Source organism: Culex pipiens, chromosome 1 (genome assembly GCF_016801865.2).
Source record: "Culex pipiens pallens isolate TS chromosome 1, TS_CPP_V2, whole genome shotgun sequence".
NCBI classification, from domain to species: Eukaryota; Metazoa; Arthropoda; class Insecta; order Diptera; family Culicidae; genus Culex; species Culex pipiens.
In genome coordinates this window covers 14,198,714-14,222,899 of record NC_068937.1, presented here as the reverse complement: position 1 = coordinate 14,222,899, position 24,186 = coordinate 14,198,714, and the positions used below count along the sequence as shown (strand labels likewise).

Here is a 24,186-nt window from a genome sequence, read left to right as displayed (position 1 = left end):
GTCAGTTTCATTCCCACATGCAAGTCGGTATTTCATAACGTTTCGGTACCGATTGCAAAAAAAAGGTCGCCGTACAGAACAAACGTAAACAAAAAGCACGTGTGTGTATCTGTGACTAAGCGAGAAGTTGAGTAGATGTGTGCAAGGGTTTACTATTTCAGCCACTATCAGCAAAAAAAGAAATCGACGTAACTTATTGGGAATTAATTCTTCGGTGTTTGCATGTAAAAACTAGAGGAAAAGAGGTAATAAACCTTTCAAGCATAACCAATTAGCATGAAAAGTGGGACTAATTTGTGATATTTTACAAATTTCCAGGTGGCAGCATATCATTTTATACATATCGACAAGTTGGAACAACCTCAGTCTTGCCCCAGAAATAGATCCATAATTATTGCTTTTTTTTGCTGATTCAGCAGCAGGTACAAAGTCCCAAACCGGCGGCGCCACGTCCAACTCGTCCAAGTCCAAGGCCCTTCTCCCTTTGGTGGGTTTGGTCTGTTTCTAAAATTAAGAACTTTGGTGAAGATTAACGCGACAGACTAGGAGGAAGAGGTGATAACAAGCTGATTACACAATGCGCTCCCAGGAGAAACGTGACTGACACACTTATCGGCCCCAACTATTATTATCAGTCGGTGAATTATGTTGGAAAGCTGAAGCCGAAGGAGGGTCAAGTTTAAGGGAAAAAGTTTTCAACTATCAATTGTGACACGACCAAGAGAGAGGAAAGAGTGTGGTGACGCAACGATGCTCGAATAGTTGGTCGCATCAGCGAGTTCAGTCTGGCACGAACTTTGGTCGCGACTGGAAGCTGCTGAATCACCTTGGTGAAGTTATTTTTTCTGCGATATCGGAACAGCTGGGAACGGCGATTGATAAGGTTGATAAGGCGGGAAGGTCGTGCAAGCGTGAGTATTGATTAAATTTGAAGGTAGAATCGAATTGCAGTCGTTTTTGTAGTTTGCAGAACAAAGTCATCTTTAAAAAGACTGCGTTGTGTAATCTTGAACGATTACAATGCAACTTTTTGAGATGTTGCACTCTTAAAAAAGAAGTGAAATACCATGCGTCTCCATCAAATGATCTCCACTAATGTAATTTGGTGGAGACGCATGGTAGATCAACTTCACCAAACTAAAAATTCAATGAATTCGAATCAATTAAACTCAAATTTCGTTTCTTGTAGGCAATAAAAACCCTCAAAAGTGATCAATCTCGCTCCGCAATCACGCGAGTCTAATTAACTTCAATAGATCAAAGTCGGAGGTCAAGGCATCCCAATCGAAGAACCTCGCGAATCTCAGCGAGAGAGCAAACGCTTCTTCAATTGCCAATCTCTGTGTGGTGAATATGAGCCCCTCGGCTGATAGCAGAGACGGAGCTGAGGCCGAATACGATGGCGGCGGAGCCGCCGCCGGTAACGTCGCGGTCGTCACGGTGTCTTCGGCAGTCGAGTCCCGGCGGTCGCGAAGTGCGGATACCTCTTCTACCGGTGGTGGAGCGATTGCAGCGAACACGGCAGGTGGAGAAGCAGACTGCTTGATAGTGAGGTGAGTTGAAGGTTTTGCTGAAGGTACGGAATGATTACTGCAACGGTTTGCTTACCCAAGTGTGACTGGAAGATTTAGTGGGTTTGGGCTGGGCGATAACGTGGTGGCGATTGGTAACAAAAGAGCGTGTTGGAGCTGAGATGTGTGGTTTTACCATGTGAAACTGTAGATTTATGGCATCAGTTTAATTGTTTGCCCTAGTGAGGTGTTGGATTTAGCACTGGATTAGCCCTAAGAAAGCTGTGCGACCACGCTAATCTGGACACATTTCCACTTCCACTCAACTGCTCCTGTTCAGAAACGACTTTTTGAAAATTAAGTTGAATCAAAATTCAAAAACAAGTAGAAGAATCTGCAATAAAAAAATCACTGGGCACTCACTGAAAGAGAAGAAGTCCCCCTTCACTCTTCAACGAAATATCGGCAAAATGAGTGCTTATTGAATGAGTTACGAGTTTTTGGAAAGAATCATTTTTGCAAGCCTTTGAAAATAAAGATGCTCATGAATATATCGTTTTATTGACGAAAAAGTTAAATATTTTGAGGTTTGACCATTTTGCAGGCCAAGTGCGAATGATGCTGATGATACCACTTCAGTTGACGCTCAGGCGAGGAACATCCTGGAAGGAGCGTCACTGACTACGTCCGTAGTCCTGTTAGATCATACTTGATCAAGACAGTATAGCTCTGGTTCCTTGCAAGTGTCCTATTTTCTTACCTCCACGTTGGCTTGGTTTTCATGATGACCTAGCTGGTGGCCTGTGGAAACGGATCGTAAACCTTTGACTACCGCGGGTCAAAGTCGAGACGGCTAAAAGAAAGGGGCGCGACAATGTGGGAAAGGGAAGTAATTTGTGATTGTAGACGGTATTGTTTTGATTCGCAGTATGTTGAGTCAACTGCTGTGGATGTACCTGAAACATCGCACAACGGGGTTTCTCTTCTCTTCATTCTCAGCTACCACCTATCTTCTGTTTATTTTTGTTTCACTGATTTTCTAACGCGGCTTCTGTTTACTATCCTCCATTTGATTTCGATTTTACTCATTTGATTCTCTTAATTCTCAACGCTTTTTCACTCTATTTTACCAATTGATGCTGCTGTAACATACTTTCTGCTTTCCCTTAATTTGGCAGCGATGTCAATTTTGTTATCATCTGCCTTTTCTTTATTTATCTATTTGAATAATTTTTCATCTGCCCTATAAATTGCGCTCAATACAGTCTAAGCTTGTTTGTTACCTCTATTTATTAATTATTGTTAATTTCTTTATCTACTTCATAAATTACTATCTTTTTTTTTTACTATTGATTCTTCAAATAGTATATTTCTTTCACTGTCCATTGTTTTCAATCTTCACCCTTTTCTTCAAACAAATGAGGTTCGAGCCCTTACTCAATTTTTGGAGTGATCAAAGAATTAACACAAATATTACTATTGTACTTTTGAAAAACTTTTATAAAATGCTTAGGACCAAAAGTTGTAACAAAACACCGCGACAAAAGAAATAGCAACATAAAAACACGACTCAACACTAGGAAAGATTTCAGGAGAAAACAAAACACAGTAAAATAACAACTAATTTTTGAATTCAAACTAAAAATAAAACAGTTTTTGCTTTAATGAAAGTTGATAGGCACACTTTAAATGGTTAGGCGCTTATACTTGCATCAAACCCTACGTAATGTACCACCCCCGGCCGAGTTAAAATGCGTAACCGGAAAAGAAGGTGTGCATGCCTGGCACGAACACTCAAAGCGTGTTCTAGCGTGCTGCTCGTACTGACTCAGAGCAAGGGTGAGATGTAGGTGTAAGGGCAGTGCGTGTTCGTCGGGAACCTGGTGCATAAGATCGGTCAAGGCCCGTTCTTACACTGAAAATTGCGAATTGCGAATATTTTGAGGTTTGACCATTTTTGTCAATTTTTATGTACAACGGTTAAAAAATAAGATTAAAAATCATTTCTGATCACTTTTTTTTCGTTTTAATGCAAAAAAAAAAATTGGCAAGACAACTTTTTTGTGATGGATCAACTATGGTCCCCCTGGAACGAGCTGTCAAGGTCAAGTAGAAACTTTTCTGTCAAGAAGGGCCGCGAAGTTATTTTTTTTTAAATTTATTTAAAACCCCATTGTAATCCTTTGCAGACGTACAAATTGTGATTTTACTTAGAAAATTAAGCTTGTATGCAAAAATATCACAAATTTAAGCCTAATTTTAGTACCCAATTCTTAAATTATTTGATACTTAAATTATTAAATTTTTAACTTTTAAATTCATCAATGCCGCTATTAGGGTGGTCCAAATCTGGGCTTTCTCGATTGGTCCATCACTAGGCTAAATTCCAAATTTGAGCTCATTCTATAATCGCTTGAAGTTCAAACCATGGCTCGTAATTTAAATTTTTTTGCTTTTTTTTTGGCACCCACCCCTCGACTTTGGTAAACTTCAACGAATATTTGCAACGGCCTTAACCCTCTACTGCCCACATTTTTTTTCATTTTTTTTATTTTTCCCGTGTTTAGGAGGTAATTTTGAGCAACTTTTGTTCTACGAAAAACTTCCGTTCTCTTGTTTTATGTTTTCATGTTTTATTTTTAGTATTTTAATTTGTATTTTTCTTGTTTGGTTTATGTTTGTTTTCGTTAGTATTTAGCCTATTCTACCAGCTCCTATCATTACATTTTGCCTATCTAATTTTTTCATGATTTTACAGTCACTTTTTCAGTTGTTTACTTGTATTTTCTGGCACCATTATTATTCGCCATCGCGTCCGTTTCCGAGGCTCTTCAAGCGTAAAATAAAAATTTCTGACAATTGGCAACACTGGTTGCTGCGATTGGCAAACCCCCCGCGCCGCTGTCAAAACGTCAACGGCGAAAAGCAACGGCAACCTGATCGTCAGATTTAGCGCGAACGAAAAGCGCGCGCAAAGAAGGGGAGAAAAAGGAAATCGAACCAAAATTCATTCCGTTCGCAAACTTTGTAGAGTCAAGCCGTGTAAATAAATCGGTCGATAGAGTTTTATAGAGAAAAACGAGTGTTTTATTGCCGTGCCAGAACGTGGTTTACAGTCCCGCGAAAATACCATCGAAACCGTCCGGGTTGAGGCAATCGGCCGCAACATTTGGTCCATTCGTACCGGACATTTGGACATTCGACCGTCGGATCCGAGAGTGAAGTGTTCAGTGGATTCCGGAAAATCGTGCGAGCGGAAGAACACAACCGGAAAAAGATTTCGAGTGTGTGCTCTGGAAGTGAGAAAAGATCCTTCCGGAAGGCGACTCCGTGGCCTGCAACGGCGGAAACAGTGGCGGCAAGAGCCCGCAAAAGAAGTGCCAGAAAGTTTCGTGGAGTGAGTGAGCAGTGAAGAAGCGCAGCGACGCCATTTTGTAGTGGTTCCCACGAGTGGAACAATCCGTAGAGTGCAGGCGGCACAAGCGTTGCTGGTCTGACTCTATGTGGCGGTCGCTCCTGAAGCTGCACACGGAACCGGAAAGCGAAGAAGAAGTTGAGGAGAAGAAACCCGTCGTCGAAGTGCTAGTGCCGTCCCCAGTGAAACCGCTGACGCCGAAGAAGCTGTGGGAGAAAAAGAAGGCAAAGATGGCGGACGGTGAAATCAAGGCGCTTTCGAAGAAGCGAAGCTTGGTGAAGGGAAAGCTCACGCGAGTTTTGCATGCCGTGCAACCAAGCGCCCAGCCAGGTGCCCAAGCAGGCGCCCAACCACGGGAAGCCGACGTGGCCCCGCCGCAGCTGAGAGTCCATCAGCGCAACGTGGAGAAATACTACGGTGAGTGTCACGAAATTCACGACAAGATTTTGGACCTGGTGGAGACAGATGAGGTGTCCAAACAGCAGGAGGAAAAGTGGTTGGAGTTCGAGCAGCTCTACAACCGAACGCTGGTCGCGTTGGAAATGCTGCTGACCGCGCATGAAAGACCTGCCCAGGTTGTGCTTCCGGCTGTCCAAGCCGCACAACAGGTCATTATCCACCAGCAAGCGTTGCGTGCTCCACTCCCAACGTTCGACGGACGTTACGAGAACTGGTCAAAGTTCAAGGCCATGTTCCAGGACTTGATGCGCAATTCGTCCGATTCCGATGCCGTCAAGCTGTACCACCTGGACAAGGCGCTCGTTGGTGAAGCGGAAGGGAAGATCGACCTACGAACCATCCAGGATAATAACTACCGGGGAGCGTGGAAGGAACTGGAGGAGCAGTACGAGAACACGCGGCTGATCATCGATCTCCACATCCAAGGCATCTTGCAGCTGAAAAAGATGGAAAAGCGGTCATCGACGGAGTTGCGAGATGTCGTCGAGCGGTGTTCCAGGCACGTCGAAGGTCTACGCTTCCACAAGCAAGAGCTGTTGGGAGTGTCGGAGCTCATCGTGGTCAACATCCTCGCAGCTGCCCTGGACCGCGAGACACGAGAGCTCTGGGAAGCGACGATTGAGAAGGGTGAGCTACCGACATATCAAGCGACCGTTGACTTCTTGAGGAAGCAATGCCACATTCTCGAGCGATGTGAGCTGTCCGACCCAGAGGCATCTGCTGTCAAGCCGACAGTCTCTAAGATGCCATCTGCCACGAAACCTTCGGTGAATGTGTTCACTGCGGCCACGACCACAAGCGAGGTGGTGTGCGAGCTTTGCGGTGGCAACCATCCGAATTACAAGTGCAGTGCCTTCTGTAGCATGTCAGTCCCACAGAGGCTGGAGAAGGTGAGAGAGACACGAGCCTGCTACAACTGCCTGAGAACCGGCCATCTGGTCAGGAAGTGTCCCTCCGAGAGGACGTGTAAGTGTGGAGAGAGGCACCACAACCTACTCCACAAGGACTCACCGAAAGAACAAGCATCGCCGAAGTCTGAGGCTGCGCTTAAGCCTCCACCAGCCACTGAACAAGCGGCCAATGGTTCCAGCAATGAGAACGCCGACGCCAGCGAGGAGCAGACGACGTCGTGCTGCAACAGCGGGCTGCTGCAAACCTCCCGACCTGTGCTGTTGCAGACAGCAGTCGTTAACGTGGTGGACAAGCACGGTCGACTGCACCCGTGTCGCGCACTCCTGGATTCCGGATCGCAAGCCCACATCCTGTCAGCGGCGATGGCACGTAAGCTCGAGCTACCGCTGACAAAGTGCAACGTGATGCTGATTGGAGCAAACGCCGTCAAGACACCGGCGAGGAGCAGCGTCATCCTGAACCTCTCTTCAAGATACACCAACTTCCGGGATAGCATTTCCTGTCTCATCTCGGAGAAGCCAACTGGGATTATTCCATCCGTGAGAATTGACACGTCTGGATGGAAAATTCCAAGTGGCGTTCGCCTCGCAGATCCGCAGTTCTTCGAACCCAACGACATTGACCTGGTGATTGCGTCCAACTACGTGTGGGATCTGCTGAGGTCGGACAAGGTGAAGCTGCTCAACGGCGCCGTCACGCTCCGAGAGACAGATCTGGGATGGATAGTCACGGGCACCTATGACCCGCTCGACCAGGTGAGTCTTCCTATCGTCCATTCCAATAATGTGCGCCTGGATATCCTGGAAGATGCCGTAGAAGTATCAGTTGAAGAGCTGACAGACTCAACACCCCCCTCCGCCGAGAATTTCGACAAGCTTGTCTCACCAACCCACCGCAGCGACGAGAGCAGCCGCTACGTTATTCAACTTCCGTTTAGAAATACCGTCGACGACCAGTCCCAAGCCTTGAGAAGATTCACCCAGCTTGAACGCAGTCGTTCCGATCCACCTGGCTCGAAATCACAGTACTCTGTCATCACCGACAACCCCGCCTGGGCAGACCCACTGCCAGAATGGATGATGATGGAGTGGCTCGAATGCCCGAGATCGTTGAACGAGCTCAAAGACATCACCACCCCGCTCCGTGGTGTTGAGTCGGACGCCGTCCGTAGCGAAGACAAGCTTCCACCAAAAACCGTTGAGCTGATCGACGATCCTGCACCGTCCTGCGGCGGCTTAAAGCTGGCCATCGTCGAAATACCATCCGGGGAGCGAACCAGTTACTCCGGGTCATTTGTGACGAAGACTTGCGGTTTGAAGGAGTTTCAGCTTCGCAGCCGGGCGGGAGAATATTCGCCATCGCGTCCGTTTCCGAGGCTCTTCAAGCGTAAAATAAAAATTTCTGACAATTGGCAACACTGGTTGCTGCGATTGGCAAACCCCCCGCGCCGCTGTCAAAACGTCAACGGTGAAAAGCAACGGCAACCTGATCGTCAGATTTATCGCGAACGAAAAGCGCGCGAAAAGAAGAGGAGAAAAAGGAAACCGAACCAAAATTCATTCCGTTCGCAAACTTTGTAGAGTCAAGTCGTGTAAATAAATCGGTCGAAAGTGTTTAATAGAGAAAAACGAGTGATTTATTGCCGTGCCAGAACGTGGTTTACAGTCCCGCGAAAATACCATCGAAACCGTCCGGGTTGAGGCAATCGGCCGCAACAATTATTATTTAAATTGTTAAAAAATGCGTCTGAGACACTACAAAAATTACTGCATACTTATTTTTACTTAAATTATAGGAAACAAGCCTTACCCGACAAACTTCGTTCTGCCTTCTTTCGTTTGTTGACGTTTTTAACTTTTTTGCTTATTCAGCCTCCTGTGATCAAAATTTGATTTTACGTAACTTTTCCCATACAATCTGCAAATTTCCCGGAATCGGTTCCAGAGTGGCCAAAGATGTTACTTTTTGGCGTAAGAACCTTCCTTGGACTTATCCGAACCCAACGCAACAAAGAGCACCTCGATCCGACGCTCCGTGTTGAATTTATTCGCGTTCGAACAAAACCGCGAAATTTTATATATATATATAGATAGATGTTAGTAAAAAACACAGCCAAAGTTGACCCCCAAAAAACATTTTTTTTAATGGCCTATCTACAATCACTTAGCTTAGAACATCTAAGTAAAGTAGTTACTTAGGAAAGTACGCAACTTACGGCCGTCATCCACAATCAACTTAGAAATTTTGCTGGGCTGATATACGTTGCTATGCAGTTGTTTGTTTACCTTTGATATTGAAACGTCAACTTACCGTAGATTTTGAAATTTTTCAAACCATACGTCAGTTTCTAATTTGATTACTTTTCCATTGTAGAAGCTCGGCTTCATTTCCATTGATTCAAATTCCTAAGCTAAGTGAAATTTTCTAAGCTAAGTGATTGTAGATAGGCCATAAGCGTTGGCAAAGTCACATAAAATAATTCAAACTTCCAACCCTAAAATTTTCTAAAATTTTAAGAATTATTTTTATCCAATGCATTTTAAAGATCAAAAATTGGTTGAAAATGGGTTTTTGGCGATTTTTCAGATCGAAGCCCGTCTAAAGGCGGGGTTAGGTTGTAGAGGGTTACATCTAAAATGTAGATTTTTAAAATTCATGAATTTATAAATTTTACAATCGTCAAATTTCTAAATTGCTGAATTTTTGATTTGAAAGAATATAAAAAATATGCTTGAATTAGAAAACATCCCTTTCAACTATTAAAAAAAAGTTCATCAAAAATCTACAAAAAAAAAAATCAAGAAGGGGAATACCTACATTTTATTGAAATGATATAACATTTTAAAAACACTAACAAAGTTTTGAACAAAGTTCAGACTTTTTCTCATAAATCTTTCTATCTCAATAACTTCTACTGTTTGAAAAAATAAAAAATAACTGACAAACAATACTTAAGGAGCTATTACACTATGGCAAACCAACAAACAAACTCGCACTTTTTCGAATTTGACAGTTTGCCAAACAAGCAAACTTGTTTGCGATTAACTCGCAAACAAGACAAAATGTATGCAAGCTGACGTTTCTGCAAACAAATGTTGAGCAATTCTCTGAGATTTCGGTGCCCATGTTTGCCCACTATTGAAAAAAATATGTTTGAAATGCTGAGAAAATTCTCTATATTTTGCTTTTTAGTTGCTGAGATATTGCCATGCAAAGGTTAAAAAACAGAAAAATTGATGTTTTCTAAGTCTCACCCAAACAACCCACCATTTTCTGATGTCGATATCTCAGCAACTATAGGTCCGATTTACAATGTTAAAACATGAAACATTCGTAAAATTTTCCGATCTTTTCGAAAAAAATATTTTCAAAAATTTAAATTCAAGACTAACATTTCAATCGGGCCAAACATTCAATATTACGCCCATTTGAAATGTTAGTCTTGATTTAAATATTTTTTTCAATAGTGGGCAAACATGGGCACTATTTTTAAAAAATGAAAAACTGTGACTATTTTCAAAAAAGTTACCTAAAAATGGTTATAACTTGGAAACGGTGCACTTTATCAAAAATTTACTGCAGTACTTTTTGATTGCAAATTCGATTTTACATCGAAAAATGAAGTTGAAAATTTTTTGCGACCAATATTTCGATTTTTTTTAAATCTGTATTGATTCAAAAAATTATAACTCGGTCAAAGATTTTTTGCCCATTCTGGAAATTTCTGAAAAGTTTGAAAAATTGAAAAATTTGATGTCCTCTAAAACATATCAAAAAATAAAAAAAATAAAAAAAGTGTTTTTTTGCAAATCAAGTTTTAGTGACAAAAAGTTAAATTAAAAATCATCAAATTTTTTTTTACCGTGTATCATTTTTTTTCAGTGTAGTCCATATCCATACCTACAACTTTGCCAAAGACACCAAATCGATCAAAAAATTCCTTCAAAAGATACAGATTTTTGAATTTTCATACATCATTTTTGTATGGACAGCTGCCGAATTTGTATGGAAAATTATATGGACAAACTAATGATGCAAAATGGCTTCTTTGGGCATACCGAAGGCACCAAAAAAGTTTCAGCCGGATTAAAAAATACAAAAATTAAAATTAAAGAAAAAAGACCGATTCCGTAGAGAACTGCTCTGCTGGCGAACAAATAACGCATACAAACTGTCAAAATGTGCGAGTTTGTTAGTTTGTTTGCCGTAGTCTAATACCTCCTTTAGACAAGAAATGTTGGTTTCAAAGGATAAAAATTATGCTTGATTTTTTTTCAGACATTAATGAACTGTTTAAAATGAATAGAAAAAAAACTCATTCAAAAAATACAGACGCAAGAATACACAACTTTTAAAGAATGAAAATAAAACTAATTTCGATATACAAAAATAATTTTGAAAGATTTTTTTATTGAATTATTTATAATAATTAAGACATTTTTTTTTTCATTTTAGACTTGTTGTCCAGTGTCTATTAACTTCCTATGCTTTAGACCCAAGGTCTTTTAACCTTTTGTCTAACATCCGTTCTAGGGGACTACAAAAAAGCACATTTGGAATTTCAAAAAAAATATATATATATTTACGTGGCTTATAGATTGCCTCAATCTGGATTTGTTTAAATGTAACCGAATCGTTCTTTGTTCAGTCTCAAAATCACTTTCTGATTGCATGATTTATTGCAGATCAATAAAACAATTGCACTCTTGAGACATGTTCCTTCCGAGGTGATAATCAAACAAGGCGCAATAAGATTTCATTGCGTGACGGCAAATCGAGTTATATTGGGCTTCCCCAATATAAAATTGGACAATTTCGTTATCAAATTGAGTTAAACGTCGTCGGTTAAACTTCTTAAAGGGAAGGGAATGAATACCTATTTCATTTTTGCACCAAGGATGAATGCGACATTTTAAAATATGTCACCACAATCTAATAACTGCATCATTAAACCAAATTTCAGTCTAATAGGTGCAATTGACGCACCAACCCCGATAAGAATGATGTTCCCTGATAGGCAACAATGTTGCACTTTATTCGAAAGTGACTTTAAAAAAAATCTGATCTCACGGCTTGACTCTGAACGATTTGTTGTGCAAATATTTGCAACTGTTATGGCGACCATATTTTTAAATAATGTCCCCAAAACAAAACAAACAAGCCAGATTGCCAGCGACTTACAAAGTAGCACATCTTGTGTTCCAGAAAAAAAAGTTAAACAACCGCCTCTCGTTTGTCGGTAATTTGTAAAACACGAGCTCCTTCTTTTTCATATCACACAATCGGAAGCTGACCCCCGTTTGATCTTTGAGCTCGCTCCTTCTTGGGAGGCAACATTCTTAATTTGGTGAGATTGTTGAATGGATTCGTCTAGAAATAAAAAGACAAGATTCCTCGCAATAAATAAATCATGCGATTGAATGAGTTTCGCGCGACAAGTTATGGTTTGTTGTACACGGAAATAAAACAATTTGTTGATAAGACAAATTAATACGATGTAGTAAAAGCTGGGGCCACTACTATCTGCTAGTGCGATCTTAGTAGGTACCGAGAAAAGACGGAGCTTTGAGCAAATGAAGAAAATTGCTGAGAGCAAACATATAAGTTTTCAACTGTGATCAAACACAACAGTGGTTTAACAATTCAAACAATACCTTCTGTGTCGCAGAAAAAACATATCTATACAATGTTTTGCTTGAAATATGTTTTTATTAAAAAAAAACGTTACATAATCCACCTTTAGGTGGTTGGTGCCTTCCTCTCATTTATAGAGTGATTACAATCCCCTAAAGTGGACACTGGACATGGTTTATGGATTTCCCCTAACATGATCGCAGCACCCAAGAGGTCCTAATAAAAATAAGTGACGCGTAAAAAAATAGACTTCCTACAGACTTTTTGTCAAGATTATACAGACACCGCCTTTCAGGAAAATGGCATCCCTCTACAAGGCTTTTTTCTCGGCGATCAGACGGGACCATTTGAGGTTATGTAAATTCAGACCATTTTTTTTAAAAATGCTTGTAATTTTAGATAGGTAAGTCAGATCTTGAAAATTCTTAATCCACAAGAAAGGTCTTCTCATATGCTTTCTAAAAATATATAACATGTAAGGGTTTCATGAAAAAACCACCCTTTTTTACCATAATTTTAATTTAATATGTAACAGTTTTTTTTAACATAACTTTTTAAATACATGATAAAACTGCTTGAATTAAAATAGCAACTTAGGGGACGTTAAGACGGGGCGGTTAAAACCATTCCGGCCAAAATCGGTTGAGCCTGTGACAAGATATTCCAGTGACATTGATTTGGTACACATGTCTACATACAGCCAAACACACAGACATTTGCTCAGCTGGTGATTCTGAGTCGATATGTACAAATGAAGGTAGGTCTAACTAAAAAGTTCGTTTTTCGAGTGATTTTATAGCCTTTCCTCAGTAAAGTGAGGAAGGCAAAAACTGGCGCGTTTTGTATAGGACTTCGGATAATCGAATCACGACCAACAACATTTGGTTTATATTATTGAATTTTCTTACTTTCAACATCAAATTCGAGTTTTACGGCCCCATTTTAGTTAGATTTGATTTGGCCTATTAAATTACAAAATGGATTTTTGTCAATATTTGTTCACCGCCATTTTGGCCGCCATGTTGGATTAAAAAAATCCAAATCACTTTAGCGTAGTTTAGGGGTCATACTTAAGCTCGACAATCAAAAATAAGAAACCCTTTAAAACGAACTAAGCATTTTGGCTCGAGCCTCGAATCGATCTGGCTCGAGATCGAGCCTGAATCGAGTCGAGGCTCGAGCCAAACTTCTCAGTAGGAATAAACATAGAGCTTAAGGGGTTACATACATGTAAACCGTGAAAAATGTCAGAGGTTGGTATGAGCACACATTCATAATTTTTCTAATCTTTTCTCGAGATCTCGAGATATTGTGGCACCCGTAAATCAACTCGTTGTTTAGAGAAAAACGTTCATAAAGTTTGTCCGTTCGCTTTGCGCATGGCAAAATTGTGAACTTAAATCGTATCTTACTCAGTTCAGTCACGAAATATCTTCATGAAACCTTCAGGAGTTATTGAAAATATCTTTTTAGTGAATTTAGTGAATTTTCTGTAATCTGAAATTTTGTGATTATCTACATGTAGCCCTTTAAGCCCTTGTTTACTTCGTTACTTCGATGTCAGACAGCGATCGCAGCAACCGATGGTCGATACTCGACTGACACCTGGATCAACTTCATGATTGTTTTCGCAAGAGTTTCCTTAACACTCTACTGCCCAAATTTTTTTTAAATTTTTATTTTTCCCGTTTTGAAGAGGTCATTTTGAGCAACTTTTGTTCTACCAAAAACTTTACTTCTCTTGTTTTATGTTTTCCTTGTTTAATTTTTAGTATTTTAATTTACGTTTATCTTGTGTATTTTATGTTTGTTTTTGATAGTATTTGGCCTATTCTACTACCTTCCTATCATTACAATTTGCCTAACTCAATTGTTTCATGTTTTTACAGTAACTTTTTAATTTTTTGTTTGTTTTTCATATATTTTGCTATAAAATGGCACCATTATCATTTTACTTCCAAAAAAAAAATGCGTAGAGACATAGTATGCATGGTGACCACTCAAATCCCATTTTCAAATTTCCGACTTTCCCAGAACCTCAAGAAATAGATCGTTTCTACTGGCAATGAAAATGATTATGACAAAAAGTTAAAGATAACAACATTTTAAATTTTATTCTTATTTTTATATTTTTTAATCAAATCTATACATATCTTTTCACTTGATTAAAATTATTGTTTTTCAAAAAATTTAAAAATATCGATGAATCATTTAAAATTTTATAAATGTTGCTATTTAATTTTTTGAATCAATTTCGATTTATCGAAGTGCCACCATTAAAATGTTCAATGTCCAATAAAAACTTCAGTTTGACAACACTTCATACTAAGGCACTTATTTCATACGAATGTTTCCTTTTAAATAAATCTCTAAACTTATTTGTTATAACTCAAACAAAATCTTATTCATTTATTCAATCCAATGCAAATTTTTATTAAATTTTTCCCGCAAAAAAAAACATGAAAAATCTTTTTCAAGCTATTGAGAAAACATTGTGTGACGTTCATTAATAAATTTCTTATCAGGTGAAGGCTTTTTAAACTTTGTAAAAATTTTGAATTTTGCAAGCACAAAACGGAAAAAGATGTAAAACTTCAGAAAAACAATATTTTCGTAAATTCATTAATATACTGACCATATCTGAGAGTCCAAAATTTTGATTAAATTTTTTACCAGCCTTATTTACAATTTCAAGATTTTGAAATATTTTTAAAGCGTAAAACAGTTTTTCCATTTTTTCATTCAGAACAAAAAACGTTTGTATTATTTTCGATATTTAAGTTTTCCGAAAACTGAAAACGAAGCTTTATCTATAGTCTATCACACAAAAGTTTAAGGGAATCAAACATTTGGAAACAATATTTGAAATGACTGAATGAACATTTAAACAAATTGACCACAAATAAAAACTATGCCAAACTGAAGTTGGATTCATTTTTTAAATATTCAACCAATTTGGCAAAATGAAACAGAATCAGAATCATAACTATACGCAGGTTATGTTGTTATTTGAAGTTATATGTTATGTTATCATTTGTTCGATAAACTTAGTCAAAAATAAATAACAATCTTTTTATTCATAAAAAAATGGGCCAAATACATGCCACAATTATCATCTGAAATTTATTAGGATTTTTAACGTCTTATGTCTTAAAAAGCCTTTTCATTCTCATATAGATGCAAAAGTGAGTGAAATCAATTTCAAAGGTGTACAAAACATTTTAAAATTATTCAAGAGTTTGAAAATATTTTTCAAACAGGTATGCTTGGGATTCCCGACTTTTTTTTACAAAAAATCACACATTCCCGACTTTTTCCCGATTTTTCGTGGACTTTGGCGAATTCCCGACTTTTTCCCGACTTTCCGGACTTAACTAGGCACCCTGCATAGTATGGGACACTAGAAAAATTGTTGCATACCTACTTCTTTTTACTTGAAACATAGCAAATATTAGTAATATTAATTAATAGTAATAGTAATTTTATTTGGCAACGATATCCTGTTAGTTAGACTTTTTATCAGGGCAAGGATGGAAACTGTTTAGAGTATTAAGTTGGTATTAGTAAAAAAAACACAACCAAAATTGACCCCTAAAAAAATTACATTTAAAAAATACAATGGCAAAGTCACATGAAACAAGTAAAACTTCCAACCCACCATTTTTCCAAAATCTAAAATAAGAGTTCTTCTTTCCAATGCTTTTGAAAGATCAAAAATTGGTTGAAAAATGGATTTTTGGCGATTTCATAAATCGAAGCCCGTCTAAAGGCGGTTTTTTTCTAGTATGTTCTATACTGCCGGCTTTTTGTCATTTTTAGGTTTAGTTTGACGTTTACTTTTTGAAAAACACATAAAATTTAGTACTTTGTTTCGGAAACTCATTGAAAACAACACCAAGTCTGTTTGTCCCATCGTTTTACGCATAATCGTCCCACTAAGTATTTTCTTTCGGGACCATCCATAAACCACGTGGACACTTTTTTGGGAATCTGTTACTGTTTTTATTTTTAGCCCCCCCTCGACCCCGATCAGAGTCGAGGGACATAAACTTCAAAAAATAGTTGCAACGGCCTTAATAAAATGGTAAATTTAATGAAAAAAAAAGAAAAAACACAATAATAGTCAAAAGTAGACAAAGTTACCCCACTTTAAGGTAATTTTTCTCGATCGACACCACCCAATCACAACCGAGCCGAGGATTAACGTCTTTTGCAACAAGTTGTTCACATTGAATCAGTCGCTCAATGCCAACCGGTTGCGAATCATCATCGAAATCGTCGTCCCGACGTTCTTCTACAGCAATCAATCGCGTCCCACGTTATCTAATCACGGCCTGCTCTGTTTAAACGCCGTCATACAGCTGATCACTTCTAGCAGGCTCATTAACTATACCGTCTACCTGTGCGATTCTCTTTCCCCCCTTCCACAGTCCATCGTCGGCGGCCCTCACCGAAAGTTGCTGCCTGCTGCGCAAATCAACGACCATGAAGCAAAAGCTGACCGGCGTCCGGGACGCCTTCCAGAACCGCAGTCTGCTGGTGGACCTGCTGGCGATCCTGTTCGGCATCGGCGCCTGGATCGGCGTCAACTCGAGCTTCGTCCAGCTGCCGCTGCTGGTGGCGAACGCGCCCGAAGGATGGAACCTGCCGTCGTACCTGGTGGTCATCACGCAGCTTGGGAATCTGGGACCGCTGCTGTATACGGCGCTGCAGAGGGTGCGCGCCTTTCGGGACTCGTACATGATCTACGCGGTGCTGGTGATCGGGACGGTTGGCGCGATCTGTATGGCGTTTTTGTACGAGAAAACGGCTTTTGTGTTTGGCGCGGAACGGTCTGTTGCGATGTTCGTGTGCGTGTTTGCGCTGGCGCTGGTCGGGTGTACGAGCTCGGTGCTGTTCATGCCGTACATGGGACGCTTTCGGGACGTCTATCTGATCACGTACTTGATTGGTGAAGGCCTCAGCGGCTTCCTGCCAAGTATTGTGGCCCTCATCCAGGGCGTCGGCGGCAACGCCGAGTGCATCCCAAACAACTCGACCGATCCGGACGCCCCCGACTTCATCAGCTACACCCCGCCGCCGCGCTTCGGCTCGCTCGAATACTTTGTGTTTGTGTTTGTCGTTTTAATCGTCAGTACTATCGCTTTTACGATACTTGATAACCATAAGCGGTGCCGCCAGGAGTACGCGGCCGTCGTCATAAATCACGGCAACGACTACACGTACGAAACGACACCCACCGTGACCGTCGTGACCAGCCCCACATCTAACCCATCGGAAAAACCAACCACCTCCGCGTCAACCAAGCACGAGCAGCCCAAAGTGCTCTCGAACCGAAACTACACCTATCTGATGGTTCTGCTCGGAGTGCTGTGCCTGTTCGGAAACGGATTCTTCCCCGGAATCCAGTCCTACTCCTGCTTACCGTACGGCAACGTGGCCTACCATCTGACGGTGACGCTCAGCACGATGGCCAATCCGGTGGCGTGCTTCATGGCCGTGTTCCTTCCGCACACCTCGATCCGGGCCATCACGTCGATATCGATGCTGGCGGCAGTGTTTGCGGCGTACGCGATGGCCACGGCCTTCATGAGTCCCGCGCCACCGTTTATGGGGATGGCCATCGGGGAGGCGCTGGTGGTGAGTAATCAAGTGAACTATGTAACGCCCTAATTTTTTATCCGGTATTTTTTTTTCCTTGTTTTTGGGGTTCTTCCACTTTGTATACATTTTTTAAGGGCACTTGTAAGAAACACCAAAAAACGCGAATTCAAAAATGTTAATTAAGCAACTTTAGTTTAACCATCTATTTTTTTATGTTCTTGTGTTCAGGAGATCATTTTGAACAACTTTTGGTTTTACGAAAAACTTTACAACTCTTGTGTTATGTCTTTCTTGTTTCATTTTACGTTTATTTCCACTTCCTACCATTTCTTTTTTCCCTTTATTTTTTTTTTCATGATTACAGTCATGTTAAAATTCCGAACCTAATTTTTTTGTAAAATGCCTTTTGAAGATCAAAACTTGGTTGAAAATGGGTTTTGACGAGTTTTTAAATCTTTTTTGTTGGTTTATGTATATCTTCTTTAATGTTTAGTATGTTTATGTATTTTTCCGGTTCTGTATTCTTTTTTACTGATATTATTAAGAAAATTCTACAGCCTATCATTATTGTCTTTTAGCTAAAACGTATTTATCTTATGTTTTCAGAATCTTTCCCAATTTTCGCTTGTTTTTCACGTTTTGTTCTATAAAATTAAACCAAAAGATTTTAAGGTACAACAAAATACATTTAAGCATATTCTAGGTACTTTTTCTAGTTGTCAATTGCGGATCATCGAGAAATAGAAGTATACCTTTACAGAAATATTCCAAGTCGAGAGTTATTTTTAGTCCAAGTTATTTTTTCCTAATACCCGCCAATAGGAGATGGCATGGCAACGCCCAGCAAACAAAAACAAATGAATGTCAAACTTCCTTCAGAACTTCTTGAATTCAGAGAGGATATCGACATACGGAGAAATATTTAGATAGCGAAAATCTACATCCAGAGAGTCGACTATAAAACGTCAAGTTTTAATTCAGATCATTTCTAAGATATTTCACCAGTTTCTGCAAAACGTGTTTGATTGTTTCTAACTGGAATTCTGAGTGAAAAACCACCCAGATTCAAGAAGGACGAATTCCCGAAAAAGAAACGCGGCAAATCAGACTCGAAACAAGACTCGAAACGACTCGCCGCACTTTCGGAAAATGCGTGCTGTCAAATCCCATTCTGCGCGTTTTGTTTTTGTTGATCTTCTTCTTCGAATCGCATGGCATTGTTGCAAGGTATGTTTTTTATTGCACCAGAATTGCAGAAAATCGCTGGCAACAATGTCTGCGGCACATTCTGAAATGCCGCGTGGCTTGTACCTTCGAGAGAAACGGACAATATCATTGCCACAAAAGCAGTTTCTTGAAGACAAAGCTAGTCGCCCTGGGTTCAGATCGATTAATGATTCGTTTCGTATGTTTATAGGACCTAATAAAAAAAAGTCTACGTATCAATAATAATGTATTCGATTTCGATATAAAAATATTGAAAATTCCTTATAATGCCGAACCTCAAAACGCAGAATCTTGAAATTAAAAGGCCGGATTTTGTTTTTGTTCAAAATGAAGCAAACCAAATCGAAAATCCAAACAGTTATTACTCAATTTTCTGGCAGAAAAATTGGTGATTCCTAAGGTGATTTGCAAACTCAAAAATTTGGAAACATGGAACATAGAATTTTGGAATAAGAAATTGAATTAGAAATTCCAAAATAAGTTGAGAGATTAAAAAAAAACAGAGATTCAGAAATTTTAGAATACGAATATGTATGTATGTGTTTGAACCCCCGTCTTGGCAGGACGTGGCCATGACCACAACATATTTCAACTGAGACGGTTCGGTTAGTAACCACCATATATCTCAAGAACCTTTGAAGCGAAATACGATTTCTTCTGAAATTGTACAGACATAGATCGGTAATGCAGATAACTCGGGCCAGGCAATCCACTACTCCCTCGTCCAGTTCATGAGTATATGAGATGGCCCTGGGCTGTTTTTGAGACGGTCTTAGTAGTTTTATAATGGTTTGAAATATTATACCTTGTGACATTATTTCGCCACTACGGATCAATTCAGTTCTAGAGCATTAATTCCATGATGGCCGACTGGTTAGCGTCCCAGACCATCAATCCAAAGGTGTGAGTTTGAATCCCACCTGATTCTTAAAGGTTTTTTTGTTCATATTCAAAGTTTAATTCCTGATTCCAAATTTCAAGGGAACCGACCGGGATTTGATCACTGAACCTTCTGCTTTCGAGGCAGAAGCCGCAACCATTCAGCCACGGAGCCGGTTTCAGACATTTTAAAATACGAATATGCTCTTAAAAACATTAAAACTAATTAAATTTCTAATTCAAAGCTTCAAAATTTCAATTAATAAAAAATTAAGTCATTTACAAGTTCAAAAATTTTTTATTAAAAAAAAATCTAAAAATCCTAAAAAAAATCAATCGATTCTAAATTTCAAAAAATTAAAAGTTTATAACAATGCTGCAATAAAAAATTGAAGGAAACTATAATTATAATTTCAAAAACCATCAACAATTTTAAAATATAGTAAATTCAAAATTTAATTTTAAAAAAATAGGATGACGGCAAAAATTGCAGCATTTAAGAATTTGTATATTTCAAAAATACATAAATTCCGAAATTAATGAATTATAAAATTAAGGTAGTAGTATTTAAAATATTTCAAGAGTTTATAAATTTAAGAATTCGAGAATTTAAGAATTTAAGAATTTAAAAATTTAAGAATTTAAGAATTTAAGAATTTAAGAATTTAAGAATTTAAGAATTTAAGAATTTAAGAATTTAAGAATTTAAGAATTTAAGAATTTAAGAATTTAAGAATTTAAGAATTTAAGAATTTAAGAATTTAAGAATTTAAGAATTTAAGAATTTAAGAATTTAAGAATTTAAGAATTTAAGAATTTAAGAATTTAAGAATTTAAGAATTTAAGAATTTAAGAATTTAAGAATTTAGGAATTTAAGAATTTAAGAATTTAAGAATTTCTGAATTTAAGAATTTAAGAATTGAAGAATTTAAGAATTGAAGAATTGAAGAATTGAAGAATTGGAGAATTGAAGAATTGAAGAATTTAAGAATTTAAAAATTGAAAAAAAATAAAAATTAAAAAAAAATTAAAAGATTATAAATTCAAAGATTTTTGAATTTTCGAAGTTCAAAAATTTGAGAATTGAAGAAATTTTAAATTTTAAAATAAAATCTATAATTTGGAAACTTTAGAATTTAAAAGGTTTAGATTTTTTAATTTCAGAATCTTTGTTTTTGCGTTAAATAATTTCTTTCAATTATATTTCCCACTCTCCTCCCTCGCAGATCATCTCCTGGACCATCCTGATCGGGCTGGTCAGCTACGTGCGGCTCTCCATCACGACGGTGTTCCGCTCCCAGGGAGGCAAATCGCTCGTCTGGGTCGGTGCCGTCACCCAGATTGGCTCCCTTTGCGGCTCGATACTTTCCTTCACGATGGTCAACTTTACGAACCTGTTTCAGCAGTACTATCCGTGCTGATCGTGGTTACCATCCGGAATGTAAGGGGACCAGGAACCTACTACACCACACTCCCGCCATAAAAAAGTTGCGTTGGAACGAATGAATGTGGGCGTGTTTGTGTTGCTCTGAGTTTGGGTCATAGAACAAATCTTTCAACTCAACCTGAATCATGTTCGTAGCTAGCGAGTTGAAAAAAGTCTGACTTTCATTATTATAGTTAGGTTGTTAGTTGATACGTTAAGTTGTAATTGCATTTAGTGTTAGCGCTTATATTTGTCAGAACAAGAACAAAAACTATGTGTAAACGTTAATCTAGACGGTCAAGTACAAAACCCTAAATTTCCTATCAGATAGGTTTGAGTTTCTAAAATTTTGATTTCTATCCTTTGTTATGTTATTAGTTAGTTTGTGTTGTGTTTGCCTTTAGACAACGAATGAATTAATTGCAAAATAAAATGCACCCGTTTGTAGAGAGTTTAAAGTTTACACAAGTGTCTTCATTCATGTTAATATTCACGACAATAAACACGTTTTGAATGGATCGAAACAATCTAAATTCAATCTCTCCCCGAAAGAAACATCTCTCGTGCGACAAAGTTTGCCTTAGTCGCAACACCAACAAATGTCACGCGACATTTTTCACCCCAGAGATGACAGACCGATGTATCACAACAAACCCCAGGAGAGAAAGTGTGTGCGTGAGAACGCGCGCAAACAGCTGATCGATTTCGCCGTGTGCGTGCAAATGTCAACGCCAGCTGGGACGGGTGTGTGTGTGTTGCTGTGGCTATGAGTGTGTGAGTTTGTTGTGGTTGCAAAGATTTAAATTTATGCTGATTTTGAACGTAAATGTTAGTTGGTTTTTGTTGAATAGTTTTAAAACTGTAAAGTTCAATTAAATTGATATGTTAACATGTTATATCATATGTTATAAATAGGTAAACTTGCATGCAATTTTGTTTCTTTTCAGCTCGTGTTCTAAATATAATAAATCTGATTACATTTGTACACTAATACAACCGTGAATGCTTTGGACTTGGATTTTGTTTTGTGCAACATATTGTCAATATTTTTTTATGAAACAGAATAATAAAGTTGGTGGAATGCTCAAATTTAATAGAAAAAATACATAAAATTCTACAAATAAGAAACAATAAAGTTTTTCTATCAGGTCTGCCCACGTCTTCAGAGGTGGGTGTTTCATTCGTTATTAAATGATGACGCACATCACAAAATAAAAATAAATCACTTCTAAATAAAACAAAACTATGTTGATCTCAGATATTCAGTGTTTTTTTCTTTTTCTCATTTCTGCGTTTGTTGGTATTCGAGGCTAGATTATCTTTTCAAAAGTTTGATTCAGAAGGTTCAGAAATCGACGATATTTACGTTCTGGTTGCTACACACTTAGATTTTTTTTACCGAATTCGGTAGTTGAAAAATCGGTAAAGTTTAGATCGGTGAAACAAGAGAGTGTTGAAATCATTATTAGAAAGTCAATAAATAAATATCAGTCGTTAAACAATCTAAAGTGTGGCACATACAAATCAAAAACCGCCTTGTGTACAGTTTTAGCCTGACGTATCTGTCAAACAAACAAAACGCCGTGGGTTTCCTGTGTACGTAGGACCTTTTGAAAAAGTAACTTCATGTTGATATTGTGGAAGAAAGTGAAATGTCAAAAAATGCTATTGGGTACAAAATTTGTAATGTAAGATCGTGTTTATTTGTCCAGTTCCTTTATTTATTTTCTTTGGGTTGGAAGGAGCTGTAATTTTTGTCTTGAAATTAGTTCATTTCAAATCTTATATTAATAATATCCTGCCAACAAATCTATCAATATTTATTAATACATACTTATCTACTGATGTACTTCGCCACCTGCACACCATCACCAAACTAGTAGTTCTCTGACTGTGTTGAATTGTTACACTGGTCGACGATCAACATTTTTGCTGGGAATTTTAAATTTAGATGTATTTAAAGTTTTGTATGAGATTACAAATTCCTTTTTTAATGAATTTGTTACGAAATTATAATTGACTTTTGCAATGTTATTTTACAAATCGATGTTGCTTTATTTTGCATCTATTTTTTTTTGGTATTTATTTTTTCAGATCTAAAACAAGTCCATGGGAAATTTTATTCAAAATATTCTATCAGTGGAAGGAGGCGCAAGGTGAATTTTAATAATTTGTACATACACTCTAACCCCGATGGTTTGACACCAACTGTTGTCAAACAAACGGGGTCACGTTTTAGTTTGACACCCCTTTTACACGCAGTTCACACACCCTACCAAACGTTTGTTTTGATAGTGTGCGTGAGCGCCGTGTAAAAAGTGACAGTTCGTCACTTTTTAGTTTGACTTTGACCAACCAACGGGGTACAAACTAAAAAAGTGTCAAACGAAAATGTGGCCAACCACCGGGGGTTGAGTGTAGCCTTATTATAATCTTGTATTTCAAAATGTTTTGCATTTGTTTTTCTTTTGACTAGTATAAACATTAAAATATTTCTTAGTCAAAGTTATTTATTTTTATTAATATCAGGTGTCTCCATTAGTATGTTTTTTTTTTTTAATGAAAAACGCAATTTTGACCGACATAATATTTTGAATCAAGCATTTATGATAATTTTCTTCCATTTTCTGATCTTCAGAAATTTTATGCTCAGAAAAAAACACCCAAATCCCCATTGCAATTATGCATGGGATTTTTTTTTTGAATTGATATTTAGTATTGTTATGTTTTGTGACAAAATGTTTAAAAAATGTTTTTGTGAATGTATCCAAATATATCTAATCAAACCCAAAAAAAATCATGAGGAATTGATTTTATTTATAAAAACATCGAGCTTTGTTGCCACCAAACTAAACCAAATTTTGTTTAAAAAAAAATGTTCTACTGAAAATAGCACAAATCTGAAGATATATTTGGTTGCTTTTGCAGTAACACTTAAAACTTATAACCAGGAAACCAATTTTAGCCCTTTTTAGAGTAAAACTATCCAACGAATGCGAAAATGCAGTCCGTTTTCCGATACCAGCTAATTTTGATTGAGAATCACACGAAGGAGATATTATACTATGACAAACAAACTCGCACTTTCTAGTGTTTGACAGTTGGCCAAACTCGCAAA

General features: G+C 38.2%; 1 protein-coding gene across 1 annotated transcript; it reads left to right on the top strand.

Annotated features, from left to right (window-relative positions):
* The first annotated feature begins 1,338 nt into the window (after positions 1-1,338).
* LOC120427670 (solute carrier family 52, riboflavin transporter, member 3-A) lies at positions 1,339-21,529 on the top strand. Its single transcript, XM_039592550.2, has 3 exons — positions 1,339-1,553; positions 16,362-17,571; positions 20,869-21,529. The coding sequence occupies exons 1-3, from the start codon at positions 1,354-1,356 to the stop codon at positions 21,061-21,063; spliced, it is 1,605 nt and encodes a 534-aa protein (XP_039448484.1). The 5' UTR covers positions 1,339-1,353; the 3' UTR covers positions 21,064-21,529.
* The last annotated feature ends 2,657 nt before the right edge of the window (positions 21,530-24,186 follow it).